Below are 11,416 nucleotides of genomic sequence, written 5' to 3' on the forward strand. Positions count from 1 at the left end.
TGTGTTTCATTTAAAAGTGTTGGAGTCTACTATTATTCAGTTGAGCAAACCTATTTTATGCAGACAGAAAGATTTCCTCTATAACCTACAAATTTCTCATTAGTGCGTGTTGTTCCGTGCGTGTAACTGTTTATTTACAAATTGTGCTGCTACTATAGTACCGTATGTCCGTATACTTCGTAGTTTGTTATTGTTGCCATTGATACAATGCGAATTTCATGGTCTGTGATTTTGATTGTTGCGTCATACTTGCCTTTTTGGTTTTGCTTTTAAATCTGTTTAAATCCCTTTAGTGTGCCGATAACTCTTGAAAAGAGGCACCCGAAAAGTCTTCGAGTTTGATAAATATACTGCTACAATGGATGTTGTATTGAAAGCTATATTCAAGTTCTGTACCACGAACCAGCTGTTTACGCAAGACTTGTAAAGTTTACTGGAAGGTGGCACAACAGGGTTAAAAATTTGCAATTGAACTCTTGAATCCAGTTCACATAACCATTTCACCCGCAACAATATATATCACTGGTCATCAATCAATGATGAATCATTGTGTTCAACAATGAACTTGATAATTAACTGCGCCAACAAAGGTCACAATCATTTCCGGGCTAGCAATGGTGAATACGGCATTATTATTTGTATTGTAAAGACTAGCAATAACTGCAGAGTTTGGCCAAGAAAATCGCGTCGAGATACCGAGCTGAAGTCTACCTTAGATTCTCATCAGCACTTGAAGCAACTGCTCCGCACTGCTTAAACGTCGCATCAGCCTGATTTCAAGCACCTTGCAGCCCATGCAGGTGGAGACGCAGTGTATCACCACACAATAATATACTTCATTTGATAGCCTACATTTTATTGCTACTTTGTAAATTGGTATTTTTGAATTATCGTGTTGTGGCTCTATTAAAACTGAAATTTTTCGCGCATGAAGCAGGTCTGCCCACCCTGTTCTAGGCCAAGGTGTGGTATTGATTGTAAGACGAGTCCTAGTCGTTTCTACACCCTCCTATCTTTTCATTATATCAAAGTTTGTAGTTATTAAAAATGATGACATCAATAATAAACTGAATTGACTATACTTTGCCGGATAGTCCAATACCCTATGTTTAATGGTTAAGTATTTGTGAACCACCGCCCCGGCATGTTTTTTATGGCTTTCAAGCGTTGGGTCATTGGTTATCTCAATCATCAATTCTGCCATGCAAAAATGATTAGAGTAGTACTGCACTCTGCGTCATGTGTTCATTCTGATGATTTGAGGCGATTAGTGGGGAATGATTCTTTTGAGTAGCGGTAATGAAATTATGCCCTTCTTGCCACCAAGACCTAATTTATCAACAAAAATTATACATTCAATAGTATTTACCACTGTGGGAGCCTTGAAGCCTCGATTGCTACGCACCTTGGTGGAAATGACACAGGCCTACTCGTGAAGTCGTGATCTGATCAACCTGTTGCATTGTCAAAATAGGCATGGTCAAAAAGATGTGAAATTATCTTCAATGTGATGTAGTTCCGCAGTAGCCATTGGGTATTTCAAACATCAATCCTGCGATCCAATCGTGGCAACTGATTCTCTAGCCCATTTCTTCCAAGTTTTTTCCAGATATAGGCACAATGTAGAACTAATGGCCGCGGAGCCTCGAAATTCACCGCGATATTGCCAAAGTTCACCTCTGCTAACGGAGACGCACTCGGATCTAAAAGACAGAATCAATTCTTTTGACGAGTCGTCCGACTGCAAGAACGACAATGCGCATTTTTTCTGCGGCGCCGGATCATCCGCCATCAACATCGTCCTCACGTTCCCCGTGAACAAAGTCATGTTTCGCCAGCAATTGTTCGGATTCCGGATCCAAAAGGCAATTCAGCAGATGAGGCGCGAAGGCTTCATTCGACTATACCGCGGATTACCTGCTCCTCTTCTACAAAAATCATTGTCTACTTCGCTAATGTTTGGATTATATCATAAAAGCCATCATGTGCTGAGATATGAGTGGAGATGGAATAATACTATTGCGACGTTGAGTGCTTCTGTATTTGCTGGCACTTGTGAAGCCGTTTTAACTCCCTTCGAACGGGTGCAAGTGCTGTTACTAACCCCGAAGCACCACGGTACATTTAAAAGTACATACCACACATTGACCACATTGCACTGTTACAACTCCGGCGTGAAAGAATATTACCGCGGTCTGAGCGCGATATTAATCCGAAACGGATTTTCAAACGCCATATTTTTCGGTCTCAGAAAACCTATCAAACAACTGCTTCCAAAAGCAGACCAAGGTACCGTTAAAAATTCAGTGAACGACTTCATCAGTGGTGCCGTTATTGGCGCCATTTGCAGTACGCTGTTTTATCCTATCAATGTAATAAAGACTAGGATGCAATCTAATGTTGGCGGAGAATTTTTGTCTTTGAAGCAAACTTATATTTTGATATATAACGAACGCGGGCGAGATTTGAGGAAATTTTTCCGCGGTTGTCACGTCAACATAGCGCGTTCTTTTTTATCGTGGGGCATCATTAACGCGTCTTTTGAAATGCTTCTGAAATTTTTTTACAATGTCAAGTCCTGACTGCTGCATTTTTCGAGTCGTTTCCGCCTTGAGCACAGCTGAAACCTGTCTGGTATCGTGCTTCGATGCAGACTTGGACAAGTAGAATTAGACTAATTAGAGTGAAATCTCTTTGCTCTAATTCTAATCTAATTTGTGACATCTCTTTGCTCCAATTCTTATCTAATTTGTGAAATGTTTAAATTTTACTTCTAATTTATTTTCTGGTTTCTCGATAGAAGTGTGTAGTGCAAAACGATCCAAGCTTGCTGTACAGACATTTGCTATTTTCGTGCTCCCAAGAAAGAACCATGATCTAATATTAACAGAACTTGATTCAGTGCCCAAGTTTTCGCCAATTTTGTAACTCCAATCTAATTTGAAAAAATCTGTCGCAAAAATTATAAATTTAATCTAAATTGGAAATGAATGTGTAGCTATAATTCCAGTCTTGTCATACTCTAATTTGGAAATAAACTTTGTAGCTGTAATTCTGATCTAATTTGAAAAAGCTGGAAATTCTCTAGTTGTCCAAGTCTGCCTTGAGATGAACTTTTGTTGCTTTGGTGCGGCACTACGCTCGCTGTGACATGGTCTCAAATTATAAGGTTGGAGTTGTGAGAAACACATTGACAACAGCTATTTCCTGAGAAAGCCACGGTATTCAAACTGCAGCTAGAAAAATTCGTGAAAGGCTGTAGGCACTATTACAGGGATCGATCAGTGGCATGTCATCAGCTGCTTCCCAGGGAAAATGGCTGCTGGAAAAAATCTTTTTGGCACCTCCAACGTTAATTTGAGACCACATCATGTTGAGAGCGTAGCGCCCCTTTAAGGTGAGAGTAATAATTTATTCAACGCCAAGTTTCAAAATTGAATAGTTCTCCTATATATAAGATTTTTGAAAATTATTCCTAGGAATTGACTTTAAATGTTTTAATATTATCGGAGCAGACGCTTGACGAGTGTTAGCCAAAATGTCCTTGTCTGTTTCAATTTAAATACTGTTCATTCAAAATTATTGTTGTGAATCAAACGAACTTTGCAACTTGAAATGAGGAAAATATATTTGCCATTTGACTTCAATAGTATTGCTTTGCCCATGTGGATCCTGGGCCTGGAGTGACCCAAAATCATTCTTGGAAAACAGACTTGCGCTCTGATATGTGGAGTTTTCTTGCATTTTGTTTAAACTGTGACTTTTTTGTTCTGAAACGTAGATTTTTTCCGCATCTTGGTGACCTTATTCAATGAACATACCTTCTTCATGACTGTTCGATTTTGGCTGCTCGACAGACCGGGTTACTCGGCTTGAACTGATGCCAAAAGAAGGTTCTTATGCTTGAGGGTCAATGACAGCTGTTATTTACAAACTACTTCCAAGGAGATGAAGAATATCTAAGGTCTGAAGAGTAGCCTAGTCTAGTAGATTGTGTGTATTGTCAATAAAGACTTTCAGCATCTTAAGATGATCACCATGACAATTTCAGCTAGTAAAAATTTCCCAGACGGATTACGGTGAGCAGAGACATGATGGTGGAAAATGTAACTATGGAAGTGCAAATGAAAATATCGATTAAATAGGTGATCAAAGTACAGTTGTTGGTAGCCAAGTAGAAGTAATGTAAATTAACAATGAAGTGCATGTCGAAGTATTGATTTCCAAATTGGTAAAAAACCGAGTATTCCAGGTAGCACGTAGTTCGGAAACATAACCACTTGAGTATTATTTTGGAAGTATGTAAAACCTAGTGGAGTACAGTAGTTCATAAAGTTGAAGTACGTCGTTGTTGACGGCCTCTGATGAATTCATACAGATTACATCAACTGTCGATTAGCCTGAAATATTCGAGACCGGGCTCTATAGAGAGTGAGTCTTTATTTTGATCCAACCAAAATACATAAGAGGTAGACAGCAATGATGGTGGCCTAGATTTCCAAAGATTGTTGACAGACTCGAGGATTCGCGTATTAACCTCAAATTCAACCCGTACTTGGGAGGGAGTTGTGTTCTCTTGGAATTTGCGTTGATCAGGTGATATTCCGACAAAATCGTCCCCGTTATGAAGCATATTTAATGTTATTATTGGATGATGGGATTACCAGTAAACCCAGCCCTCGGTAAACCCAGCCCTTGGTGAACCCGGCCCTCGGGAAATTTGGTATTCACCGGCATCCCGGCAACCCTAACCCTAATATCCCACCTCCGGCAACCCTAATATCCCCCCTCCCACAACCCTAATATCCCACCTCAGGCAACCCTAATATCCCCCTCCCACAACCCTAATATCCCACCTCCCCGAACCCTAACATCCCATCTCCGGCAACCCTAACCCTAATATCCCACCTCCGGCAACCCTAATATCCCCCCTCCCACAACCCTAACCCTAATATCCCACCTCTGGCAACCCTAATATCCCAGCAACCCTAACCCTAATATCCCACCCCCGGCAACCCTAATATCCCCCCTCCCACAACCCTAATATCCCACCCCCGGCAACCCTAATATTCACATTTTAACATTTTAACATTGGCGTCGTCGCAGATGGCTTCTTCTGGCAGACTAGATCTTGCACGCGGCAAAAATCCGTCCATTCGGGCGTTTTATCTGAATCGGGTTATCATTAATTTCATCGGACACCACAAGATTGCTATACAATGAGAACATAAGAAGGTTTTTAAACGGATCGGAGCATTCTTTGATATTAGTCACCCACCAGGACCTCGCCTAGATGATGTCGTTGTAGCGCACTGGCGTAGCCAGCGAGGGGCGATCGCCCCCCCCCCCAAATTTTAGGAAAATTTTTCGTAAAATCAATAAATATGACATTATTTTAGGGCAGATGACTGCAACCTAAAAAATTTCTTCGCGCTTTGCGCGATTTAGTGTCCATGATCATGACTGTCTTGATTTTATTATCGGTGTCCCGGAAAAAAATCTTCCGCAAATACCCACAATTGATTTTAGCTGCATTCTTAATTATGAGAATACAACAGTACCAGTAGATACACGAGAGTAACTCAAGGTCGTTGGGTTGATTGAGTTTAGGGTTGTCAGTTCAATATGGGGATTGGGGACTGTTAGCTCCGACAATTCCCGTTACGGGACACACGAAGACATATAAAGTAGGTTACATGCGACTCCGCAAAGTGCGCTCCCAAAATGATTGACCGACCGACGCATGTATTCGATATAGATTTTCTGGTACTTAAATGGCTGGCGCCTAATGATCCTGTCCCTGCAATCAGACTTCTCCGACATGAATGCGACTGGCACAGGAAAATATCGCCACCTCCCTTTAAAAAGTGCTAATTTGAAATCGCACGAGTCTGATCAAAGGAGTTTTGTAATTAGGTCTGGTATATATATCAGCAATTCCAATCTCTAAACCAGCATCAATCTTTTCCAGAGGTCAGCACTAAATAACCGTGCTTCAACGAAGTAATTATTAAGAATGGAATCCACTTGCTCATATACACGCACCAATATTATTGATCAAATACTTTGATTTACTCAAAAACATGTACGCTCCGCGCGACTAGGTCCGAAATGCACACTGCTTTTCAACTGGAAGCTTCCATAGGGTATGTGTGTGCGTGCGTCTAAGAATCGTTTGAATAAAGGGTAGTGATGAAATTGCCCATGGCAGGATGTACGGTTCTGCGAGGTGTTCCCACGGGAGAGCTTCCCTAAACTCATAAAAATCCCCCCCCCCCCCCCCGCAATAAAAAATGTAATTCTAGCTGCGACCTTGTGTGCGAGAGATCTCTTGAGTGGTGACAGCTTTCTCCGCAAGTCATGAAGTAACAGCAATAAATGACAACTGTCCCGTCCAGCGTCCACCCTATACAAACTCTAAATCAGTGGTTCTCAACGTTTTTGTCGTCGCGGACCCTCTTTGCACCTTCACGTAGGCTACCCCGGCGGACCCCCGGTTCTTATTTCAAATTTGCCTCTATTATCATGCAACCTTCATCTGTCTTGTGCAATTATTATCTGTAGGCTAGTGATAAACAACAGCGAAATGACCTTTCTTGAAAATAACACCGACTTTTTATTATTTTAAAGCGAATTCTGTAGCTGCATTTCTTGAAATACAGGGCTATGTCTTGAAAATCCACGTCGTCGATTTGATATGAACGAGTGCCGAGAATCCATTTCCACAGAGATAGGTGGTGACGAATGTAATAATAACGCGTAACGCGTCAGACGACACATTTGGCTATGATGGCAACATATAAATGGATCAATATATATCCTCCAGCCTAGACATTTCTATCTAGCAGCTCATCGTGAAGTTATTCTGGAATAGCGGTCGGTGTATTTCATGGGAGAAAATGGATCTCGGCATACAATTATTTCCAAAACCCCAGCAAAACATCCCTAAACAGCAATGTGTTCGTATAAGTAGGCTATTGGCAATTAAAATGACTTTGCCCGGTGGAATATTTCATCTCAGACGGCCATTCTCTGTTTATGTGAGTCCTGAACTTTCAGCAGTTACGAAGCGAAAGTGCTTCATCATCTCTCTAATTTAAAACAAACCAAAAATAGTTTATTATTATTAGGTTATCAACCATTTTGCAAATTTGGAGTTTTCGTGGATCCCTTGAAAAGGCTTTGCGGATCACCGGTTGAGGACAACTGCACTAAATAGTCTTGCCGTGTGTTTTGAACATAGTTCAAGTGTACTAGCCCTGAATGTTCGATGACACCACTTCTATCAGCTTTGCCGGTAAATCTGATAATGACAATGTATTTGCAATATGCAAGTAACAATATAATGAACAATTTTCATTCTTTAACCAAAAAATTTTCGCGCTTCGCGCGAAAGTATTGACGTCAGAGTTTTCTACAATCACACATCACTTTATATGAGCGGAATATATGCATAAAGATCGCCTCAGATGTTGTGTTAATCATCCAATAAGGGCCCAAGACCATCGTTTTAGTCCATTCTTCCTTATCTTTGGGTGGGAGGGGCTCATTTACGTCATCGAATTTTTGCCCCCCCCAAATATTTTTTCTGGCTACGCCCTTTTGTAGGCTAGGTTTGTCATACGTCGGGCAGGAAATTCGATTATATGCCTATGCCTAAATGTCCGAAATTTTGAAGGCTTGAAGTAGACTCAAATTTCTGTTCGTAAATCAAAATAAATAATATTATTTTTGAGCAGATTTATGCTATTTGACATTTTTCTTCGCGTTGCGCGCGATTTAATACTACGTATATTGATATTAATAAGGGAAACACGCAACGCGCCCTAGCAAAAATGCAATCACAAATAAATAAAAATAAACATCGTTTACTGAAATAAGTGTGATTGTGATCGCAATTATAAGATAACTGTATATCATTGATTGAAGCCGTTTGGATGCTTTAGTTTAGTCCAAGACAGTTGTTCTAAACCTGGGGGTCGTTTGCCTTTATTCTGGGGATCGCGAAGATGTTGGAAATCATCAGCTTCCAAAATAGGCCGTGAGTAAGTCTGGGCAAGCTGACTTTCTGACTTTTTATATTAATCAGGCTATCATTTTTTTAGCTGGACCGCGGAACATTTTCAAATTGGAAATGAGCTCGTGGCCATAAAAGGTTGGAAACCGCCGAGCGAGTTAGTGTAATGGTTATGCGTCCGGCTTCTCGGTCGGTAGGTCGTGGGTTCAATCCCCGACCGGGTCATACCAAAGACTCGAAAATTGGGCTATACTGCTAGGCGCTCAGCAATCATGCACGGATAGCATGGAGGAGAAAAAACGGGGGCGGAGACCAGATGACCTCACGGCCGTATCGCAACTCCGTCGTCAAAGCATCTCGATGGTGCAGGCTAAAAAGAATATCATATCTCTCTCTCGCTCTCTGAGCAATATACTGGTGTATTTTATAGTGATATGGCAGAACCAATATTATTGACAGAATTCATTAACAAATTCTAACACGCAGATGCATATACTAAGCACAATTCAAAACCTGTGTTTCACTTCACTCCTGTGTACAGTCGATAGGCGAAGCTTTCCTAGTGCGAAGTCATATTGATTGAAAATGTGTTCATACCTCATTGTAAACCCCGCTAGTGGGCGCTAAAATCTGTCCGGAATTTGATCCACAAAAATATGGTAACCCTATTGTAGGCTGTAATAGAAGAGGCATGCACCATTGTGTCCTACAATGGTGTGGCTGTGGACACAAGATAATCTTACGGCTCACTGCAATTGGTCAACATCACACTTTCCATCTGGCTAAAGGCAATTTTAATGAAATAAAATTGGTATCAATCGAAAGCTACCGAGGTACTGATTACGAAAATATATATTCTATTGTGCTCGTGGTCCTAGAATCCCTAAAAATCATGCCCCGAATTTTGATTGTTACAGAGTTTTGTAGTGTGACACTGCTGTGCAATTTGAAAGCAGCAGAACTGCTACTCCTGTAGCTGGTGACTCGAGCGCTGATTCCGAAAATACACATTAAAACTTGGTCATAACAATGAAACCACGCCGAATTCGCCGTCTGAAAATCAGGATTGTTCGGAACAATGACTATAACAATGACCTTCGCGCCGCTCCAAGTGTAGATTGCGACGTCACACTACTGTCCATATAGCTTCAAGCAGTTCCATAAGTATCTACAGGCAGCAAAGAAATAAAGAAATTGTTTTGTCACGTCTGCGTTTCATTAAACTTTTCATTCGCGAACCACCATCCGTGTTTAGCCTACTCTACGTGACGTCAACTGAGACGTTGTGACGCAAGTGAGAAAACAAATTTTGATGCGATGAAATAAGTATCGAAGTCCGAACCACATCGTTTGGAATAATGGTGAGAATGACCATTTAATCAGGTGCAGGACGGAACGATTTTTCCAACAGAAGTTTATTCAATTGAGTTTTTCAGACATCGCGTATTTTGAAGCATATATAGCTTATCCTTCTTTTCATAACTTTCTTCGAACCTTCATCTCCGTGTAGCGTAGAATTCTGTAGGGCAACCGCCACCAGATGCCTTTCGCGTCTGTTTTGTTGAAGTTTCCAATCAAATTACTATGGCCGCAGTTGATATACCACCAAGCTCCTTTGTAGTCAGAAGCACAATTCCCTCTTGACCAATTATCGTGATCGGCGTCTTTTGTTGAGAATTGACGGTTGTTGTGATATGTGAGAGCATCGTGGCTTGCATTCCCGGAGAATCCGGATACGGTCAGTCTGTATTTGTCCGAACCGGGTCCAACTTGGAAATTGCTGAATAATAACAAATATATCGCGCGTGTTTTGATTGGAAACTAGTTGCGGCTGAACGAAACGCAACGAAGAGATGTCAACTTCATTCCTTATGCAAAACATGTTTGCGGTAACTAATATTCTAATTCTTGGATGGCGGCATCGCTACGTCACAGCGACGGATCAGTTCATAGTTCACATTGTACCATAATAAAATCTCAATTCATACTTAATACATTTCAAAAGGTAAGACGTGATACTTTCGTACTCATTCACTGTATCGCCAGTGGTGCTTATATGTCGGCACTTTGTTCAGTTCTGTTCGTCATTTTATCGCACAATTGTTATTGACAATTCAATATTTGTATATCAATTATTACATTAAAACAACACATGCCTGTATTTAGCCACCAAGGGAATTCCTGTATCGTTCGTGGTCATGTGGATTTCCAATTCCATGTTCCCGTATTTTGTCCTTTCATGCAATTCCTCGAGTCCTGGGAACAAACGTTATGAAATTATTGAAGGTTTTGAATCAAATTACTTTATCAGGCGACATTGTTATAAACCTGTACGTACAACATGATGTAGGAAATTTTCTTCATTGCGGAATAAGTCTATTTCTCATATAATGACCAAGTTTAGATCGACAAATCCTACCACTTGAAGGAATCTAATTACATTCAAAACCTGCTTACCGAGCCAGAATTCTCCTTCACTGTTTCCGAATCCTTTCACGTAATCATTCCAACCTCTGTAGAAATCCACGTGTCCGTTCATTCTCCGCTGGAAATCCTGCAACGGAATTAAGCGAGCAATCAAAGTTTAAGAAATGTCATGAATTCTCGTCTTTGAGTTATGGTTTTAGTGTTATTACCCATCGATCTCCTATTTTAAACATCTGTTCATCTTAATTAGAGCTGGCCCATGATGTTTGAAAAAGCGCCATATTTTAAATATTTTCAATTCTACTCACAATCCATCCCTTTGCTGCGGGCGATTTCTTCTCTTCTTCTGATCTGAGTTGAAGTTCCATCGTTATCGCCGACATCACTTGCCGACCCTTCATGAAACGTTCACAGTTCGGTTCAGTTAGGACGTCATACTACCTAGGCCCTACCTATACTAACCCCGCAATCCCCTTCTAAGATCCATTTACGATCAACGTAACTTCTCACGCAAAATTTCGCTAGAAAAGAATGAGATAAAATACAACTTGATTCAATTTCGGGAACAAATCCTCCCTTCCTGATAAACGAGGGTAAGTCATCCCAAATCCGAACATCAAAAAAGTCCAATTTTTCAGCAACATTTTTCGATGTGTCCTATTCTATACCGAACTTGACAAAACAGATGGTATCGAGTAGATGAAAGTATGGATGCAGAAGAAAACTAAGGTCTGGGTATAATGATTCGAGTACTGAAATTATATACGCCCTTTGCCACCAAGAGGCAATTCCTTAACGAGAATTTAGTTTCGGTACAATTTCCCACCCTTGAAAGCCCGAAACCTCGATTGGTCATATCGAAGCAACCGAATCATGTAGGCGTACTACAGAAGTCGTGATCAACCTATGACATGGTCACAAAATGATATGAAGTAGTACAATCACAAAATGCAAACTCATCAAGAATGTGAT

General features: G+C 40.8%; 2 protein-coding genes across 2 annotated transcripts; one reads left to right on the forward strand and one right to left on the reverse strand.

The window, feature by feature from the left end:
* The first annotated feature begins 1,538 nt into the window (after nt 1-1,538).
* On the forward strand, nt 1,539-3,840 carry LOC145449015 (mitochondrial nicotinamide adenine dinucleotide transporter SLC25A51-like). Its single transcript, XM_080327482.1, has one exon. It carries the CDS (start codon nt 1,632-1,634, stop codon nt 2,580-2,582), a length of 951 nt encoding a protein of 316 aa, XP_080183608.1. The 5' UTR covers nt 1,539-1,631; the 3' UTR covers nt 2,583-3,840.
* Nucleotides 3,841-8,794: 4,954 nt separating this feature from the next.
* LOC145449023 (ryncolin-1-like) lies at nt 8,795-11,117 on the reverse strand. Its single transcript, XM_080327488.1, has 5 exons — nt 10,907-11,117; nt 10,753-10,839; nt 10,475-10,571; nt 10,174-10,273; nt 8,795-9,797 (listed from the first exon to the last, which is right to left on the reverse strand). The coding sequence occupies exons 2-5, from the start codon at nt 10,825-10,827 to the stop codon at nt 9,494-9,496; spliced, it is 576 nt and encodes a 191-aa protein (XP_080183614.1). The 5' UTR covers nt 10,828-10,839; nt 10,907-11,117; the 3' UTR covers nt 8,795-9,493.
* Between the last annotated feature and the right edge of the window lie 299 nt (nt 11,118-11,416).

The sequence above is a fragment of the Botryllus schlosseri genome, chromosome 1 (assembly GCF_051294905.1).
Source record: "Botryllus schlosseri isolate E-star chromosome 1, Bs_hap1, whole genome shotgun sequence".
In the NCBI taxonomy this organism is placed as follows: Eukaryota; Metazoa; Chordata; class Ascidiacea; order Stolidobranchia; family Styelidae; genus Botryllus; species Botryllus schlosseri.

Excerpts from the sequence above, each read along its gene's own strand:
- LOC145449015 (XM_080327482.1), top strand. The coding sequence starts at position 1,632 with ATGGCCGCGGAGCCTCGAAATTCACCGCGATATTGCCAAAGTTCACCT.
- LOC145449023 (XM_080327488.1), bottom strand. The coding sequence starts at position 10,827 with ATGTCGGCGATAACGATGGAACTTCAACTCAGATCAGAAGAAGAGAAG. Across the intron at positions 10,572-10,752 it reads CCGCAGCAAAGGGATGGATT|GATTTCCAGCGGAGAATGAA; the intron begins GTGAGTAGAATT and ends ATTCCGTTGCAG. Across the intron at positions 9,798-10,173 it reads CCCTTGGTGGCTAAATACAG|CAATTTCCAAGTTGGACCCG; the intron begins GCATGTGTTGTT and ends GTTATTATTCAG.